This window comes from Salmo salar, chromosome 14, assembly GCF_965601325.2.
Source record: "Salmo salar chromosome 14, fSalSal1, whole genome shotgun sequence".
Taxonomy (NCBI): domain Eukaryota; kingdom Metazoa; phylum Chordata; class Actinopteri; order Salmoniformes; family Salmonidae; genus Salmo; species Salmo salar.
The window spans coordinates 69,586,957-69,607,615 of record NC_138304.1 but is presented as its reverse complement, the minus strand read 5'-3'; the positions used below and the strand labels follow the sequence as shown (position 1 = coordinate 69,607,615).

Sequence of the window (20,659 nt, the reverse complement as noted above, 5' to 3'; positions counted from 1 at the left end):
TAATGAAACACAGAGATGAAAGATTTAAAAAATATATATTTCTTGGTAAAAGAATTGCCTGGCTGCCCTTGGCATCCATGAATGCATGCCACTGAAAATAAATGGTGGGGAAATTATTGGAACCATTTCCTTGTTTAACCACTAGGTTGTTTGTGTATTATGACATACAGTGGTACTCTGTTCATCAGTTAGTCATCCATCTTAGTTATGCCATTACATTAGTTTTGATTTCAGAAATTGCCATCACCTTTCCCACAATACATTATTTATATTTATTTTTTTACCGATTTTGGAAGGGCCTACCGTAAAACAGATTTCATCACCGACAGACCAACAACTCTCTTATAGGACTGCAAGGAACAAGGATTTAATTTACACACACCATATTAGAAAATATAAGATCATACATGCAGGACAAGTGATACATAATAATGTTTATTTAAATGTTTGTCATGAAGTACAAGTATGAAGAACGTATGAAAATGTATGCACTACTGTAAGTGTACATTGGAGTAGTGAACAGAAGTAGTTAACAATACATTGCGTAGCTACTATATTCTTGGTAATTTGCATAATTGTCAGTGCATTCGGAAAGTATTCAGACTATTCAGGAACAGTTTAGAATAAGGCTGCAACATAACAAAATGTGGAAAAAGGGAAGGGGTCTGAATACTTCCCGAATGCACTGTATATACAAATACAATTTCTTTAACTTTTGGGCTAAATGTTTCATTGTGTTTGTCTAGAGCAAAGACATGATTTAGAGAGAAATACAAATCTGGAATCCTATCCTATGTTATACTGTTTCAAAATGGCGTACCATTTTCTACAGCTGCATGTCGTTTTACCACCATCTGCTGTAGATAGACTGTCTCTGCCACCTTCCTACCACCGATGGGCAGGACAGACACCTCTACAGGAGGTAAAAAACATAGATAAGAGCCACAACAAAAGCCACAATTTTGAATATTTGCGCAAAGGATTTCATATCAACAACTTGGGGTGGCAGGATGACAGGATACTGGATAACAGGAGTCTGCTGTACAACAGGGGAAAGCTGGGGCTGGGAGTCACTGTGGGAGTGTACTGCCAGTGGTGGGGCAGGAGCCGGGGGCATTAAAAGGGGAAGCCCCTGTCTCCTCTGCTCCTCCAGAGCCTCAATCAGAAACACCAAAGCTTTGCGCGGGAAGGTTGGTGGGGCGAAGAGGTTGGAGGTGGGGACAAAGAAGTGGGGGAGCAGACCACTGCTTGCGTGGCCCTCCAGGGCCCTTAGGAGGTACATGAAGCAGGCAGGCAGCTGACGAGGCGTCCAGAGGGAGTCCTGGGCCCTGATGGAGAGGGTGTGTAGGAAGGCTGTCTTCCCGTGGTAGGAGCACAGAGCATCCAGCTCCTGAGGGTAGCGTTGCTTCAGTCCCTCGATCAGGCACTTAAGGAGCTTGAAGCACTGCTTACTAAAGGAGAGGAGGAGAGAAAGAGAGCCATTGTTCATAATATCGATCACTTCACATAAAGTTATTTGTTCGGTATTAGGGCTAAATGAGTCACAGGTGATAGTAAACGGTGTAGTCGAGTGAATTCTGACCGGCAACACTTGGTGGCAGAGCTCTCACAGCAGGTCCTCTTGTTCCCATGAGTCTTGATCAGTTCCTTTTCTATGTGAGAAAAGGAAATCCTCCAACTCTCTGCATGAGATAAAGCAGCAACTTTTCAATCAAAGGGAAAATATCATTCACATTCAGTGTATCAATCATGTATCAGTCACAAAAACTATACACATCCAGAGTCATGCACCAATGGCTCTGACACAAAACAACAATGTTCCGCACACCTTTAGCTGCCTCACTAAGGTTTCGTCCCGGTGGTTTCTTGGGCACAAAGAAGCAAGTTTGGTGGGTGAGAGAGCGCCGGGTCTTCTTCCCCAGCCAGTTGTCCACATCTGGGCCGGCGCGGGCAGCCAGAGGCCAGCCCTGTGAGGAGGGCACTTCCAGGGCGGGCACCACATCCACAGAAAGTAGTTCCTGTTTTTCATTATCCACTTCCAACAGGGAAAGGGTCACCGCTGGTGAGTTTGAACGCTTCCTATTCACAACCCAATGCCAGCTATTTCCAGGCACTGGTGATCAAAGAACACACAAAAGCATACAGGCAACGTCATGTCATATTTAGACAAAACAATGCCCCAGGTGGTTGGAGATGTGGACTACGACCACTGACCTCAAAAGCTCAAATAATCATATTGACCCCTCAACAACATAGCATCTACAGACAAACCAGTTGTACAAGATATACAGTATGGGTATGTGAGCATTTGTATGACTGCATTCGTATACTCTCAGGTGAATATAGACCAGTTACCACACCTCTGTAGGTGCTGATGAACTTGCGGACCAGACGGTGCATTTCACTTATGATCTTGCTGGCTGAGATGGTGAGCCCATCGTCCAAAAGGAAAGACCGTATGTGGGAACGGGTTGGTCGGGATAGGGCGACTTCGTAGAAGAGGCCGTGGTATTGGTCCAGCTCAGTCATTTTGAGGCGGGAAGGAGACTGGAGCTTCAGCATCATGTCAAACTCATTTGGGTTGAGTATCTGTTGGCACACAATGGCAATAAGTACTATTTACTATTTATATACAATTTAGTTTCATTCACAGGATTATAATAAAAGTAAAGTATACTCACTGAATGCAAAGGGCAGGTTTGACTGACCCAGATGAACTTAAAAACAGCAACACTTAACATTCAACACAAGAAGAACAAGGACCTCCATGTTTGCATGTCATATTTCCCTATTATGTACAGTATGTGATACTACAGTTGAAGTCAGAAGTTTACATACACTGAGATTGGAGTCATTAAAACTCGTTTTTCAACCACTCCACCAATTTCTTGTTAACAAACTATAGTTTTGGCAAGTCGGTTAGGACATCTACTTTGTGCATGACACAAGTAATTTTTCCAAAAATTGTTTACAGACAGATTATTTTACTTATAATTCACTGTATCACAATTCCAGAGGCTCAGAAGTTTACATACACTAAGTTGACTGTGCCTTTAAACAGCTTGGAAAATTCCAGAAAATTATGTCTTGGCTTTAGAAGCTTCTGATAGGCTAATTGACATCATTTGAGTCAATTGGAGGTGTACCTGTGGATGTATTTCAAGGCCTACCTTCAAACTCAATGCCTCTTTGCTTGAGATCATGGGAAAATCAAAAGAAATCAGCCAAGACCTCAGAAAAAACATTGTAGACCTCCACAAGTCTGGTTCATCCTTGGGAGCAATTTCCAAACGCCTGAAGGTACCACGTTCATCTGTACAAACAATAGTACGCAGGTATAAACACCATGGGACCACAGCCGTCATACCGCTCAGGAAGGAGACGTGTTCTGTCTCCTAGAGATGAACGTACTTTGGTGCGAAAAGTGCAAATCAATCCCAGAACAACAGCAAAGGACCTTGTGAAGATGCTGGAGGAAACAGGTACAAAAGTATCTAAACTCAGCAAAAAAAGAAACGTCCTCTCACTGTCAACTGCGTTTATTTTCAGCAAACTTAACGTGTGTAAATATTTGTATGAGCATAACAAGATTCAACAACTGAGACATAAACTGAATAAGTTCCATAGACATGTGACTAACAGAAATGGAATAATGTGTCCCTGAACAAAGGGGGGAGTCAAAATCAAAAGTAACAGTCAGTATTTGGTGTGACCACCAGCTGCATTAAGTACTGCAGTACTAAGTACTGACATTTCTGGGGGGAATAGCCCTAGCAATCACCCTCCGATCCAATAGGTCCCAGACGTGCTCAATGGGATTGAGATACGGGCTCTTCGCTGGCCATGGCAGAACACTGACATTCCTGTCTTGCAGGAAATCACGCACAGAACGAGCAGTATGGCTGGTGGCATTGTCATGCTGGAGGGTCATCTCAGGATGAGCCTGCAGGAAGGGTACCACATGAGGCAGGAGGATATCTTCCCTGTAACGCACAGCGTTGAGATTGTCTGCAATGACAACAGGCTCAGTCCGATGATGCTGTGACACACTGCCCCAGACCATGACGGACCCTCCAGTCCTGTCTGGTCCATCGACGGTGGGTTTGTGCCCATAGGCAACGTTGTTGCCAGTGATGTCTGGTGAGGACCTGCCTTACAACAGGCCTACAAACCCTCAGTCCAGACTCTCTCAGGCTATTGCGGACAGTCTGAGCCCTGATGGAGGGATTGTGCGTTCTTGGTGTAACTCGGGCAGTTGCTGCTGCCATCCTGTACCTGTCCCGCAGGTGTGATGTTCGGATGTACCGATCTTGTGCAGGTGTTGTTACACGTGGTCTGCCATTGCGAGGACGATCAGCTGTCCATCCTGTCTACCTGTAGCTCTGTCTTAGGCTTCTCACAGTACGGACATTGCAATTTATTTCCCTGGCCACATCTGCAGTCCTCATGCCTCCTTGCAGCATGTCTAAAGCACGTTCACGCAGATGAGCAGGGACCCTGGGCATCTTTCTTTTTGTGTTTTTCAGAGTCAGCAGAAAGGCGTCTTTAGTGTTCTAAGTTTTCATAACTGTGACCTTAATTGCCTACCGTCTGTAAGCTGTTCCACAGGTGCATGTTCATTAATTGTTTATGGTTCATTGAACAAGGATGGGAAACAGTGTTTAATCCCTTTACAATGAAGATCTGTGAAGTTATTTGGATTTTTACGAACTATCTTTGAAAAACTGGGTCCAAAAAAAGGGACGTTTCTTATTTTGCTGAGTTTATAGCCACAGTAAAACGAGTCCTATATCGACATAACCTGAAAGGCCGCTCAGCAAGGAAGAAGCCACTGCTCCAAAACTGACATAAAAAAAACATTAAAAAGCCAGACTACGGTTTGCAACTGCATATGGGGACAAATATCGTACTTTTTGGAGAAATGTCCTCTGGTCTGATGAAACAAAAATAGAACTGTTTGGCCATAATGACCATCGTTATGTTTGGAGGAAAAAGGGGGAGGCTTGCAAGCCGAATAACACCATCCCAACCGTGAAGCACAGGGGTGGCAGGCAGCATCATGTTGTGGGGATGCTTTGCTGCAGGAGGGACTGGTGCACTTCACAAAATAGATGGCATCATGAGGTAGGAAAATTATGTGGATATATTGAAGCAACATCTCAAGACATCAGTCAGGAAGTTAAAGCTTGGTCTAAAATGGGTCTTCCAAATGAACAATGACCCCAAGCATACTTCCAAAGTTGTGGCAAAATGGCTTAAGGACAACAAATTCAAGGTATTGGAGTGGCCATCACAAGCCCTGACCTCAATCCTATAGAAAATGTGTGGGCAGAACTGAAAAAGCATGTCCGAGCAAGGAGGCCTACAAACCTGACTCCGTTACACCAGCTCTGCCAGGAGGAATGGGCCAAAATTCACCCAACTTATTGTGGGAAGCTTGTGGAAGGCTACCCAAAACGTTTGACCCAAGTTAAACAATTTAAAGGCAATGCTACCAAATACCCACTGGGAATGTGATGAAAGAAATAAAAGCTGAAATAAATCATTCTCTCTACTATTACTCTGACATTTCACATTCTTAAAATAAAGTGGTGATCCTAATTGACCTAACACTGGAATTTTTCCTAGGATTAAATGTCAGGAATTCAGAAAAACTGAGTTTAAATGTATTTGGCTAAGGTGTATGTAAACTTCTTACTTCAACTGAATATGTTTGGGGGGTGAGTTTTTTTTTGTTGCTGTATATGTTTGTGGAAAGAATTTGTTGACGGACAGTAAACATTCCTATCAGTGTTAAGGTGGGGCATTGGTGAGGGGGTAAGAGATTTACCGGTAATGCAGGACAGACAGCCATATTGCAGTATTGGCTCATCGATACTGCCTAATCAGTCACTCAAGGTTAATCCATGTTTTTTAAAACACACCTTAAGTGGAAATGTGGATAATTTGTTCTCTTGTGTTCATGTGTTTTAAATGAGCCGACAGCCAGATACATATCCTGTCTCATTTTGTGAGTTACCTTGACCATCTCGTAGTATGAACCACTGCTCAGCACAGAGGCTGACTGGAAGTAGGGCTGCTCGTCACTGCTCTTGAGGAAGACCAGCAGGCTTTCCCGGAGATGGTTGACCAGGTCCACGGCCCACTGGCGGTCACTCTGGCGGAGCTTGAGGTCCTGGGCCCGAAGCCTGATCCAGCGGGCCAGCTCTGGGGAGATAGGGGCCAGCTCGTCCCCTGGTTTGGGTTTCTCGGCTGTGGGCAGATTGATGTATTGGCTGGACTGTCTCAGATGAGCATAGTATTGAAGCATGAATGGTGTAATTTTCACCCTGTTTTACAGGATTATGCACACATGAACTTCATCTACAAAACATATTTCTGTCTCAGAGGCAAAAACTCACTCAACTCAGAATATCAATTCTGGCTAGATTTATGAATATAACATGTTACTGATTGTCTTAGCATCTTTGACATACACTGATACACACATCAGATGAGAACAATCAACAATAGCATTGAAGCGAGCAGGTCTACCATGCTATTACCTGCCAGGTGTGGTCTCTGCCTAGGGAGGTGTGAGGTGGGTGTGGCTGGGATACTGGCATTTCCATCATCCTGACCCAGCAATGCCCCAGTCTGAGAGTCCTCTATAGGGCTACCTCCATCTCCATCCAGAAACCCACCCTCCTCTGCCTCTCTGCCCAGGCTAGGTTGGAGGTCAATGGGGGTGGATGGGGTCCTTCTGAGGGCCCGTGATGGAGTTGTCTGGTGCTCTCCAGAGGGTGTGGATGGAACTGAGCTCTGTCTCCTGGAGGATAATCTCCTCTGAGGTGTGCTTCTGTTCATCTTTCTACTTTGATCAACGCACACAAACACAAATCAATTCAGAGAAACTATATCTGCAAGTATGACGTAAATATAATTTGAATATCCTCTTCCTTCTAGGTTGAATGTATATGGGATAGGACTGCTCAATAATAAAAACTACCTCACTCAACCTTTAGTGGGTGCTTATAAACATAGCACCACAGAGATCAGAATAAATTACTAAATTATATGTAATTTTAGTACAATGAAAGTAATGCTGAGGTCCTGCCATGAAGAATTAACATAATTGTTGTTTCCAAGACCTTACCTGAACCACAATGACCCCAACCCAGGCTACATGTTACTCAAGACATTTTATTCATAATCCCAGACTGATTGTTAAAGAATCATTCAACCATTGTGAAATGTTACAAGGGTTGTGAAGATTTACCTGCTATTGTCGTCTTTGTCACAAATATCAGCTTGGTAGGGTGACAGACAGACGTCGCTATTGCTCTTCTCCGTGTCAGCTCACTTACTGTGTTGCTTCTCTCTGTGAAAGCACATCCCCGTTTCCTGCCACTATTCCCATTTTCGCTTTCTTTTTCCCAAGTATGATGTCACATATGAAACAAAGATGAAAGAGCATTGCCCCGCCTTTGTCTTTTTAGCAGTGGATTACGGGTCGCACAAATGCATTCCAGGTGATGGGTTGATACTGAACATGAAACTGTAAGAAAGAGGTTTTCACCAGAGGATTGTATAGGTACCGTCATAAAAATGTTATGCTCTACTAGGTTCGCGAAAGCTTGCCGTTTTGTGCGAAAGCTTTAATATTAAGAGAAAAAAACCCACTGGCAATTAGTTTATCTTTCTGTCACAACCCCATAACTTAACAGTAGCCGATATTTACTGGTGTACAATTTCCTACAGGGCAAACACTTTTCTGAAAGTATGCATCTACAGTATTGACATGTTTAGCAACAGCACTTAACATTTCTGAAGTAACTCTAAGGAGAAAAACCGAGGCAGTGAATCATATCTATTGAATATTCCCCAAAGAAATGGATAGGTATTATTTTCTGTTTTAGTCAATATTGTAAACCAATGGAACGTTTTCAGCAAATCAATCCAAAATCTGACAACTAGCTCGATGTTTCACAGCAACAGAAATCAGACTTTATTTTCATATTCTAACACAACATATAATTTCATGATAGATACCAGTATGTATCCAACAGTAACTGATTCAGCGTTTGGCTTATGAGAAACAAGAAACAGCAGCGTTTTGGCAGTTAATGTTCATGTTTTTTTATTTTTGGTTTTATCATAATTTTCCCTAAAGCATTAATTCTTCGAACATTTGCTTTCCTTTCCTGCGAAAACTTTTGCGATGGGTTTTTATTAGCATTAGCCAGTCCTTGAGTAGAGAGCTCAGGTTCTGAGACACTGCAGGATGGGATGCCGGTGACACGCCTTGTTGTTGCTGGATGTCTGGAGCAGGAATTCATTTGGCTTTTGTGGCCTTAATGGCAGACTTGGTCACCTTGCCAGTGCTGGCAGCCTTCTTGTCGACGGCCTTGATGACACCAACGGCAACGGTCTGTCTCATGTCACGCACGGCAAAACGGCCTGCAACAGCGAAGAGAAATGGTTACTGGCCGGGTCTGAACAATTTTTTGTGTGGTTTTGCTAAATGGAGTGTCAGCATATTCCAGAAGTCATTGAAGTTCCTACTTCACTGTTTTTGTAAGTGACATTGTAAGGTTGGGACTAGTAAGATCTCATCACCATCTTACAAGCAATGCAACAGTAAATGTGTGGAGAATTCTTTCAACACCAAAAGGCTGCAATACTCAGATGGGTCCTATACAGTGATGGGAACCAACACGTAACATTCCATTTTTCAATAGCACTGTATAAATAAAACCCATAATCGTCATCATTAGGCATTCGTGTGTGACTCACCAAGGGGAGGGTAGGCGGCGAAGCTCTCCACACACATGGGCTTTCCTGGCACCATGACAATGATGGCGGCGTCTCCAGACTTCAGGGCTTTGGGGTTGTCCTCAAGCTTCTTCCCGGAACGACGGTCGATCTTCTCCTTGAGCTCGCTGAACTTGCAGGCGATGTGAGCGGTGTGGCAATCCAGCACGGGGGCATAGCCCTGGGAGATCTGGCCAGGGTGGTTCAGGATGATGACCTGAAGATTGGGGTAAAGTTTGGGTAAGGATGGGCTGGACTCTAGAACTACAGTGAAAGGGGTTTGGGACGTGGCAAAACTGAATTCAGAAAGTGCACTTAAAAAAAATATGTTTTTATGAAAGTTCTAATTTATGGCCAGAAACAAGACATGTAGTAAAGTAGACTTAGAATATTAGTATTTTGTATTATCTTTCCAAAAACTACATTCAAAATCAGTTCCATCTCTCACCTGAGCTGTGAAGTTGCCGGCCTCCATTGGGGGGTCATTCTTGCTGTCTCCAGCCACGTTGCCACGACGGATATCCTTGACAGATACGTTCTTGACATTAAAGCCGACATTGTCACCGGGGAGAGCTGCTTCCAGGGTCTCGTGGTGCATCTCCACAGACTTCACCTCAGTGGTAACATTAGCGGGGGCGAAGGTGACGATCATACCGGCCTTCAGGGTACCAGTCTCCACACGGCCCACGGGTACTGTTCCAATACCTGATGGGAAACAAGTATTTAACCACAAGACACATACCCATTCATGTCTAAAGAAAATAACCAGTACATTCAAACATATTGATCTATGACTGGTTCTTACCGCCGATTTTGTAGACGTCCTGCAGGGGCAGACGGAGGGGCTTGTCAGTGGGGCGGGAGGGGGCCAGGATAGAGTCCAGAGCCTCCAGAAGGGTCACACCGCTAGCCCCACCCTCCTTACGCTCGACTTTCCATCCCTTGAACCAGCCCATCTGCAATGGGCAACAGAAGAAACAAGATCAAAATTACACAGACTTGCTTACCTGTCAGAGTTTATCCTTCTATAAAGTTCCAGCCCTAATCATTTATGCATATAACCACCTAGACCTACATTGCTGTGGTTTAGTGTACCGTGTGTAGATGAGCTACTCACATTGGGGCTAGCCTCCAGCATGTTGTCCCCATGCCATCCAGAGATGGGCACAAAGGCGACGGTGGCAGGGTTGTAGCCAATCTTCTTGATGTAGGTGCTGACCTCCTTCTGGATCTCCTCAAACCGCTTCTGGCTGTAGGGGGGCTCAGTAGAGTCCATCTTGTTGACTCCAACAATGAGCTGCTTCACTCCCAGAGTGTAGGCGAGGAGAGCGTGCTCACGGGTCTGGCCGTTCTTAGAGATACCAGCCTCAAACTCACCCACACCACCAGCAACAATCAGCACAGCGCAATCAGCCTGAGAAGATGAAGTCATAGATATTGACACTCCAAACCTTGTGGTAAAATGCACCTAGTGATAGATCCTTTCAGTTAGGAAACAGATTGGACATTAAAGCTTGTCTTTACCTGAGAGGTACCAGTGATCATGTTCTTGATAAAGTCTCTGTGTCCAGGGGCATCAATGATGGTGACGTAGTACTTGGCGGTCTCGAACTTCCACAGGGAAATGTCGATGGTGATACCACGCTCCCTCTCAGCCTTCAGCTTGTCCAGCACCCAGGCATACTTGAAAGAGCCCTTGCCCATCTACACAACCAGAAAAAAAGTTTGCTTTTGTCTACAGTTCTTTTGTTGACTAAATCGATCCAATTACATCTACTACAAAAGTATAGAATTTTGTACTAGTTTGTCAGTTAATGAAATGCAATCACAATAATTTAATCCATTTACAACAGTATTACTCATGAATTGCAAGTTGACAATCAATCCCACCAACAAAATTACTCCAAAAATGACTGCCTTATCAGATAAACTTCTGCTAGCTGAGCAATAAATCAGTCCCATTACCAAAATCCATATTTGTCTTGACTAAAGTCAAACTGATCACTCAATCCCATTTGCCAACATTCATGTGTGTGTGTTCCCCAATACTCATAATGCACTGACAAAAATAGATTTAAGATTTTAATCAGTTAAATATCAATATATTCCATTTGCCTTTAGTGCACAATGGCCCTAACAATACATGTGGTACAGTAGACGGCGCTCGTGTCAAGGCAATCAGTTGAAGGATTTTCTGTTCTAGCCACACCCGTTATGGAACATCGCAATTGATAGCAGCATTAGCTAACTCAGAATCCCTAGAAAATGTCAGGGCTCCCAAACATACCTCAGCAGCCTCCTTCTCGAACTTCTCAATGGTTCTCTTGTCAATGCCTCCGCATTTGTAGATCAGATGACCTGTGGTGGTTGACTTTCCGGAGTCGACATGGCCAATGACCACGATGTTAATGTGGATCTTTTCCTTTCCCATGATTTACTGATGAAAAGGAAACTGACATAACTACCGATGTACAATTTTATTTACACAAAATACACACATGGCCGACATGGCTGCAGGAGTAGAAATTAATGGTGTAATCAATTGATGAATTCGACAGATTGCCGATAGGTGCCACTGACTCATGCACCATGTGCTATCCACAAATCATTCCCCTCCCACCGCCCTCCATGTTCAGTCATAAGACTAGCAAGCCGGCCATGTTGAGGCAAATCAACGACCCCCGCTCTACGGCCGTCGTGCACAGCCGACTACTCAAATTCTAGCTAGGCAATATTACAGCAATGCAGTTAAACTTCATTTCCATGAACGAATTTCAATTACCCACTAAACTTAGTGGTCTGCAATGAGACTGACCAATTTTTATAAATCACTTAGTCATCTTGTAAAAATCAAACCGGTCCTAAAAATTATGCGCCCCCCCCCCCCCCCAACAGATGAGGCTGCCACAACACTTTCATAACCATGCCGCAATTTTTGTGTAGTAGTATTGAGGCATTTAGTTAAGCTACGTAACAATTACATCCTGAAATAAGCATTTTCTTCACTAACCTGAAACAATACAGATAACGGGTATTCCTGCTTTAGACCGGAGAAAAAGGACAGAATATGAGCCCACATCTCTTTTTATACCGGTGTAGTGGGAGGCGGGAGCTACAGCCCTGGTGTCACGAGAATTAAAGTGCCATTGGTTATGCCAGTGTAAGCCCACCTAGGTGATTGGCTGGCAAAAACCATCACTGGGCACAGCCGTGCAGCAGTCAGGGATAGCTTGTGTCAAAACAGCTGCAAAGACCAAGTTAGATACAGTGCTGCACTTGTTCTATCCTATGGCACAGCTCCCACTCTACAACAAGAACAAGGATTAAGGAAAACGACAGAGCAAACTTTTTGGTCAAGACATTTAAAGACCTTTATTAGTTACCAGCAGCTTTCTTCCAATTTAATTGTGGCATCAAACAGGTGCAGTTCTAAACCATTTACTCAAATGTAACTGAAAGAGGCACTGTCAGTCATATGACAAAGTGTATCTGCGTTGGGTTCTTTTCCTGCGAAAACTTTTACGATGGGTTTTAATCAGCATTAACCAGTCCTTAAGTATAGAGCTCAGGTTTTGAGACTCCGCAGGATGTAGGGCTGCAGACCCCACCACCCGAGGGACGTCCTGTGGGAGGAGAATTCACTTTTTACCAGCCTTAACGGCAGATTTGGTGACCTTGCCGCTGGAGGCAGCCTTCTTGTCGACGGCCTTGATGACACCAACAGCAACAGTCTGCCTCATGTCACGCACAGCGAAACGACCTGAGGGAAAGAGAATTAGGAACGAGGCCTTTTCCAAGCATAGAAGATACTTAAAAATGGAACGTCTTTGGTAAGAGGGCTTGTGGATTACTTACCAAGAGGAGGGTATTCCTGGAAGCTCTCCACACACATGGGCTTGCCGGGGATCATGTCAACGATGGCAGCGTCTCCAGACTTCAGGAACTTGGGGGCATCCTCAAGTTTCTTGCCGGAACGACGGTCGATCTTCTCCTTGAGCTCGCTGAACTTGCAGGCGATGTGAGCAGTGTGGCAATCCAGTACAGGGGCATAGCCCTGGGAGATCTGGCCAGGGTGGTTCAGGATGATGACCTGTAAAAACAAAACATGGTCGATTAGAGCATGAAAACAATTAAATTGTCATGGGAAGACAGCTCACCCACCCAACAATTTTAAACAGCATGCCTACCTGAGCGGTGAAGGTGCCGGCCTCCATTGGGGGGTCGTTTTTGCTGTCTCCAGCCACGTTGCCACGACGGATATCCTTGACGGACACGTTCTTGACGTTGAAGCCGACATTGTCACCAGGCATAGCCGATTCCAGGGTCTCGTGGTGCATCTCCACAGACTTCACCTCAGTGGTGACGTTAGCGGGGGCGAAGGTGACGATCATACCTGCCTTCAGGGTGCCAGTCTCCACACGGCCCACAGGTACTGTTCCAATACCTGATGGGAAACCAGGGGAGAATAGATTAACGATCAAGAGCAGAAGCAAGCCTTTGCAAGTACACAGTCCGTATACAAACATGAAGTCTAGGACTGGTTCTTACCGCCGATTTTGTAGACATCCTGGAGGGGCAGACGAAGGGGCTTATCTGTGGGGCGGGAGGGGGGCAGGATTGAGTCCAGGGCCTCCAGCAGAGTCACACCGTTGGCGTTACCATCCTTACGTTCGACCTTCCATCCCTTGAACCAGCCCATCTAGAATAGGATAATTTCTGTTTATGTACAAAGCATGACATATGCAAGTGACAGGGTGAGACTTTCAATGTAGTAGAATGCACTGAGCATAGGCTACTCACATTGGCGCTGGCTTCCAGCATGTTGTCCCCATGCCATCCAGAGATGGGCACAAAGGCAACGGTGGCAGGGTTGTAGCCAATCTTCTTGATGTAGGTGGTGACCTCCTTCTGGATCTCCTCAAACCGCTTCTGGCTGTAGGGGGGCTCAGTAGAGTCCATCTTGTTGACTCCAACAATGAGCTGCTTCACTCCCAGAGTGTAGGCGAGGAGAGCGTGCTCACGGGTCTGGCCGTTCTTGGAGATACCAGCCTCAAACTCACCCACACCACCAGCAACAATCAGCACAGCGCAATCAGCCTGAGAAGATGAAATCAAAGATATCGGAGGGGAAAAGTCATGTCAGCCCAACACACTTGTTCATTTATCACCTTAATTTGTCAGGTTTACAGTATATTCTGATTGCACTGGGGGCCCAATTACCTGAGAGGTACCAGTGATCATGTTCTTGATGAAATCTCTGTGTCCAGGGGCATCAATGATTGTGACGTAGTACCTGCCGGTCTCAAACTTCCACAGGGAAATGTCGATGGTGATACCACGCTCCCTCTCAGCTTTCAGCTTGTCCAGCACCCAGGCATACTTGAAAGAGCCCTTGCCCATCTAAAATTAGAGGAAAGGCACATTGTTCAATAATTCATTTTACCAGTGAACTATGCTACACAGCAAAAATATAGTGAGCAAGTAGCTCATTTAGGGTTATGCCTAAATTGGATTTGGGAAACAAGGCCCAAATCATTAACAGAATTTAACAGATTCTGATGTATGCAACAACTTAAGTGTAGAGAACTAATTATATTAATGTTGACTAGACGGGATAGCTTTTGTCTGTAGCAGGTTAATAAGTATGTCAAGGTCAGGAAAAGGTTTAAGTTAAAAATATATATATTTGAGATGTAAATATGTAAACTGTATCCCTCCTAGCCATGAGCGCTATAAAGTACTCAGCCGCCATTACACAAAGTGCATCGTCATTACCCGGACGCTAGGACTGCGCAAGCACCATCCCACATGCGCGCACCCGTTACCCACACCCTGCCGGCTTCACCAGTTTATTTTTTTTTTTAAATACTGCCGCCGCCATCTTTGATCCAAAGTAACGTAACCAGAACAGAAAGCTTCAACAAACAGAAAAAACCCCGCTTACCTCAGCTGCTTCCTTCTCGAACTTTTCAATGGTTCTCTTGTCAATGCCTCCGCACTTGTAGATCAGATGGCCTGTGGTGGTTGACTTGCCGGAGTCGACATGGCCAATGACCACGATGTTAATGTGGATCTTTTCCTTTCCCATGGTTGCTTAATTCGTTTCTGAAATAAAATGAGCAGATATACCACTTAACTAGGCAACATTGACGTTAGTGTAACATAATTTGCTTGGGGAACAAGGGTGCAGCATTAAAACGCCGGGTCACTCAGACTATGCATTCGATCATTTGTCGATGGGCCATGAACAAAAAAAATTCTAAAAAAGAAAGTCAACATCCCATTAAAATTATATCGAGAGAAAAAAAAAAGTCAACTGACAGCTAACTACTCAGTCGTTAAACTCATCCGACAAAGGGTGTGTGAGCGAGCTACGATCACGTACTGTTAGGCCTCAGTCGGCCATGGGCCAAAAGCGACACGTGTTACTTCCAGGCCACATCGTATAGAGTTACAGAAAGAACTCCAAATATCCAGAAGGAATTTATCCTTACTAGACAAAAGTCGCCTGGGTTTTCGTGCAGTTGTTCAGATCATGGAAGATATTCCATTTAACTACCTACTCATCCTCACAGGCCACCGCTTTAGTATCCTTTGTCCCCCCCCCCAGTTCCCCCTCCCCCAGTTGAAAAACGTTTTTTCTCCCGGCAAAATATAACTTGGAAGTTCACTAAAACCACATCGCCATTTTATAAGCCAACTTAAAAATGAACGTTAAAGCATCCCAACACCATCCAATTCACTTTAATTGAAACATTGTCCACACCATTAAATACTATCGGAAATAGCTTACGTTTTCGCAATGTGTCTAACAAGTTACAAAAACAAACGTGCTAACATGTTAGGCCTGTTTTTGAAACCGCTAGAGGCTAAATAGGATAAACGCGCTTACCGGTGTTACTGTGCGCTCACTCGACCACTGCTGATGCCCCTACCCAGGTAACAAAAAGAGAAAGAATGCTGGTTGAGTTTGAGTTTTTATACACTGGGAGGTGGCTAGACTGGGTTGCGTCCCCGCTTCCCTTCCCCCTCCCTACTCGAACCCTCAAATCACACACAATTCAGCGAAAAACTATGCCCGTCCGTCGTGAAACGTCATGATGTTTGAAACATTTTCCAATTTTGAACGAAATCCTTTCTGATTCAATCAAAATGTTTAAAAACAATATAGCTAGGTAATTGATAAATTGATTAAATAACCACATGTGGTCAAGTACACTCTTTATTGGCACGAGAAAAAAATGACCAGACACTCATTCAATAACTCAATTGACAAGAGTTTAACAAAAATCTGACAGTAGATTACCCCACTGTATGTTGAGTGTGGTTAGATATCTCAACAAACCAATCCCCGTTGTCTCATAACCCTGAGTGAGATTATTAAAACCTGCTTTCTGGAAATGAAATGATATTATTTAATCAATTTGGTTTCAACATGAACACATAGCATTTACAATTGTCATATCATATTTTTTATTTAGTCAGTTGACTGTAGACCTACAAGAGTATACAAGTGTATAACAAGAGTATTCAAATTCAGAGATTTCGATTATACAGTTTTCTCAATGGACTATAAACTGTCTTGGATTATTGCCTTAGGAGCAGGCGTGTAGGAAATGGCCCGGTATTGATTCTAGGTGACCCAATCAGTATAACAAGAGTATTCAAATTCAGAGATTTGCACTCAAACAGTGCACTGAGAAGGGAGACCCAGACTCCTTGTTTCAATGACCTGGAGGGCACCTTCACACACATTCAGATTCAAAAAGAGGTTCAGACCAGGCCAAGGTGAGTGACTACAGTGATCAATAAGTGTGAGGGAGTCCTGATAGATTCTCCATTCACATTGTAATGCTGAGTGCTTTCTAAACCTCTCCTTGCTGTAGGCCTATGTGTTGCCCACCCAGTCCAAAAGCAATGTTAAATTCAATAACACTGCAGCAAAGTTGGGTGATGTAACTGTGATTGCAGTTCTACATTCTACATTTCATTCTACAGTCTACATTTCCTTTTCCCCATACCCTAGTCAGTGACTGTGTTTTATGACAAATAGTGATAAAAATGACTGCGTGTTTTTTTTTTACAACATTTCAGTCAACCTTTTTCAAAAGAACAGTCAACAACAATGTAAACATTGATGTATCTCATCTCCAGCATCACAAAGATGTGGTGATGTGCATATTGCTATTTCCCAATATATGATCAATATATTCTAATCTATAGAGCCTGTTCCAAAGGATGCTGTGGAAGTCCATTCTGTGTTTTGGGTGTTGTGGAGAGGTCAGACTCAGGGCCTTGCAGTCTCCTTGCTGTCCCCATCACTGTTGAATTCCCGATATAGGACAGCTGTCATCCCTTGGCGCGTTGACGGCTCTCCCCAACTATCTCTTCCTCCCTCAGTTCAGGTAACAGCCACTGAGAAAGCAGCTGCTGCTTTCAATCAGCTCACAGCGCAGTGAGTGGGGGAGAGAGAGAGAGAGAGCAGGTGAGAGAGAGAAAGAGAGAGAGGGGGAGAGAGTGAGTGCGAGGGTGAAGGGTACTCGCAAACCGTACCACAGATAGTGGGTGAATAATAATAATACATTTTATTTAAATTGCTTTTCACGACACCCAAAGTCACTTTACATACACAAGAAAATCATCAGGATTAAAAGCTATAAAATCACACGTTAAAATAAGTAAGTATGTGAAAGTCCACTAAACATAAGGATAGACTAACCATGGAGGACACTAACATGATGGCAGACTAACCAAGGAAGTGAATTAGACATAGGAGAAAAGCTAAGACAACAGAGAATCCAGGTAAGCCTGTGTGAAGGGGTGTGTCTTATGTGTGGACTTGAATATGTGTATGGATTGTGAGGTTCTGACATGGAGAGGGAGGGAGTTCCAGAGTTGGGGAGGAGGCCAGTGTCAGAGTAGGGCAGCGAATAGGTGGGAGTGTAGGGGTGCAAAAGGTCAGTATGAACGCTGCTGCAACTGCACTGTGTCTGAGGAAGAGGGGAGATATAGGATGGGAAGCCAGGAGAGGTTAAAAAAACAGAGAAGGAAGCAAAGGAGAATAGAAGCAGAGAGGCATTGGCCAGGAACAGGATTTCAGGAAGCCAGAAATAAACATCTTACCCCAGGTTAAAGATGACTATCCCAGAGAAGAAATTAGATATCAACATTGATCTTAAGGTTTATCCAGGGCAAACTAATAGGCTTACAATTCAGCGTGTTAGACGCCTTCCTCAGAGCTTCAGAGACTTCTGGAGGGTCTGTTAAAAGTGTTGGCGTGATACATCGTAAAAATAGGACAAATGGTTTATTCTATAAAAGTTTCCCGATGACATTATACTGGCCCACATATTCGGCTGGGTTTTATGTGGAAAAAATGTTAAAGCACTTATCATAAATACACTAAACACAGGAAATGTGCACTGGTCGTCTCTAATCCCCAAAGATTATACAGTACTGTATTTTCCTTTTAGAATGAGGAAGGAGCTAGTATAGTAAAAAAGCCAACAAGTAAAGGGTGGTTGCAGCACTAAAACCAGAAGATCAGGCACATGTAACTGAACTACATAATTCTTTACAAAAGGGCTATTTGTTAAAGCTACAGCCTTGGGTTGTCTTGCTGACGTCCAATACCACCCAAACTTGTATAATTAAACCATTGCTAAACCACACCCAACAATGTTATGAAAATATATTCTCTTGGGCTCCTAGATACAGTCCTGTTTGAATAAGGAAGCAGTGACAAAAATAAGCATGCAGCTTTAACATGTGACATAACAGTTATGATAATAAAATATGACAAATAACATATTCCTATGTTGTATTATGAATATTTAGTTAAGTTTAACAGCAGGAGTGACTGATAAAGAGGGACTAGGAGAAAATGATGCTGTAATAGACGTCCTCCAGTGATTTTTAAACTTTTCCTGTTGAAAAGCAATTTCCCAGGTATAAATACATTAAAGTACACACACTAAAGGGTAAAAAAAAACATATTTTTAGCAAAATAGTGTATTTTAGATACAACTACAAACTTCAAGGAGTAGGGCATTCAAGGAGTTGGTTTGATGGGAAGTCGTGTTGTCATCGGCCTTCCCCCTTGCTTGAGGAACAATAGGGGAGCAATAGAGAACAAAAGAGGAAAGGTCCACCCCCCACTTGTGCTATATCATGATTTACCTGGATCAGCTGTTGCAATTTGCCTTTGTTAAATGAGGTGAAACGAAGGCTGGAGTGCCACTTTAACGACAGGGTTTACCCCAAATAGACTACTTTTAGCTACTGTCATTTTGTCTTAGGGCCTCACTAAACTGACAAGTTTTGCCTTATTTGTCTAATACATCATGTTGTATTTGTACATCATGTACATCACATTGACAAGGCAGATAACTGTTTAATTGGGGCAGAACCCTACTTTAACTGTTCTCTACAGCAAAAAACAGAAGTTGCCTGTAAGTCCAGTTACCAGTACAGCAGACTCAGAGAGAGAGAGGGAAATTAGTTTTACTGAGGGCTGAGCATTCCAAGTGGCCAGCAGAAGTGCTAGAGAGGTGGAGCGCAGACATTGGCAAAGACCCAAGTTGAGCTCAAGCACTCAAAGTGACACCCAGATAATGAACACGTACGCAAACACAGTTACCCACACACCGACACACACACTCTCTCACACACACACACACACACACACACACACACACACACACACACACACACACACACACACACACACACACACACACACACACACACAGAAACACACACACTGAAGAGCAGTGGATAACTTAACTGAGGGAGATTGGATGCAGTTGAAAGGAATAACTGCAGCTGTCCGTGTGGCTGGCTAAACAACACACACAGCCCTCCCCATTCCTAGACACATACTTGCGCTCACCAATTAGTCAGGATGTCCCTGAGTGGCTCACACCAGCATATAAATATCACACAACCTTTGTCCCCTGTCGGGTGCCACTGTAGATGAGAAACTCATGACTTTCCGGCCGCCTCACACACAGGCGACACTATTATAAGTCAACCTCAGACAGTGATTCCAATTCAGTGCTGAGGTTATGATTTGATTTAATGTCAGTAGCACACACACCTACAACAAACGACAGCTGAGGTCTTATTTCACACACTAACTCAGGAAGAGAGAGTGGACGGTGTCTGGCAGAGTGTCAGTGAGGATGTCATGGTGCTAGCTGTGCCCTCTTCAAAGTTCCTGCTCACAGCGCAGGGTTGAACCTTCTGTTCCAGATGACTAAACAGGCAGTTAAGATTGTGACTGCTAGCAACAGTATTGTTATCTTAGTGTGGCTTATTAAGCAATAGACAGTATAGATTCCAATCTTAATGGAATGGAAACATTAGTCATGCAGTTACATAAGACTGGGTCATGCAGTTACATAAGTGTCAGCATAGAATGTTAGTGAAATAACAATCATGTTCTTCATTTAGCCTACTGATAAAGCCATACACTTAAAGTATTGATATCTGAAATATATGTGTGAGGTACACATACACATTTTACCTTCAGGGGTCTAATTGCTAATGCAAATAGAATGTTTTGCAAGGCAGTGCCCTCCTGTCAATTCATTGGGCTTTATTGGCATGGGAAACATGTTTACATTGCCAAAGCCAGTGAAATAGATAAACAAAAGTGAAATGAACAGTAAAAAATTACACTCAGAATCGATCCAAAGGAATAGAGACATTTCAAATGTCTTATTATGGCTATACACAGTGTTGTAACAATGTGCAAATAGTTAAAGTACAAAAGGAAAATAAATTAAAATATATATGGGTTGTACAGTTGAAGTCGGAAGTTTACATATACTTAGGTTGGAGTCATTAAAACTCGTTTTTCAAC

General features: G+C 43.6%; 3 protein-coding genes across 3 annotated transcripts; all 3 read right to left on the bottom strand.

Annotated features, from left to right (window-relative positions):
• Window positions 1-379: 379 nt before the first annotated feature.
• On the bottom strand, window positions 380-7,836 carry LOC106570029 (cyclic GMP-AMP synthase-like). Its single transcript, XM_014141921.3, has 7 exons — window positions 7,259-7,836; window positions 6,546-6,853; window positions 6,020-6,252; window positions 2,361-2,589; window positions 1,829-2,113; window positions 1,583-1,682; window positions 380-1,451 (listed from the first exon to the last, which is right to left on the bottom strand). Exons 2-7 carry the CDS (start codon window positions 6,844-6,846, stop codon window positions 914-916), a joined length of 1,686 nt encoding a protein of 561 aa, XP_013997396.3. The 5' UTR covers window positions 6,847-6,853; window positions 7,259-7,836; the 3' UTR covers window positions 380-913.
• A 266-nt stretch (window positions 7,837-8,102) lies between these two features.
• Window positions 8,103-11,831, bottom strand: ef1a (elongation factor 1-alpha). The gene is given in 8 exon segments (NM_001141909.1): window positions 8,103-8,439; window positions 8,776-9,010; window positions 9,242-9,498; window positions 9,599-9,749; window positions 9,911-10,207; window positions 10,318-10,497; window positions 11,081-11,230; window positions 11,804-11,831. Coding segments are annotated over 7 exon segments (1,389 nt in total). The 5' UTR covers window positions 11,225-11,230; window positions 11,804-11,831; the 3' UTR covers window positions 8,103-8,314.
• A 308-nt stretch (window positions 11,832-12,139) lies between these two features.
• Window positions 12,140-15,917, bottom strand: LOC100136485 (elongation factor 1-alpha, oocyte form). Its single transcript, XM_014141923.3, has 8 exons — window positions 15,686-15,917; window positions 14,738-14,898; window positions 14,014-14,193; window positions 13,594-13,890; window positions 13,342-13,492; window positions 12,981-13,237; window positions 12,649-12,883; window positions 12,140-12,553 (listed from the first exon to the last, which is right to left on the bottom strand). Exons 2-8 carry the CDS (start codon window positions 14,879-14,881, stop codon window positions 12,432-12,434), a joined length of 1,386 nt encoding a protein of 461 aa, XP_013997398.3. The 5' UTR covers window positions 14,882-14,898; window positions 15,686-15,917; the 3' UTR covers window positions 12,140-12,431.
• Window positions 15,918-20,659: the final 4,742 nt, after the last annotated feature.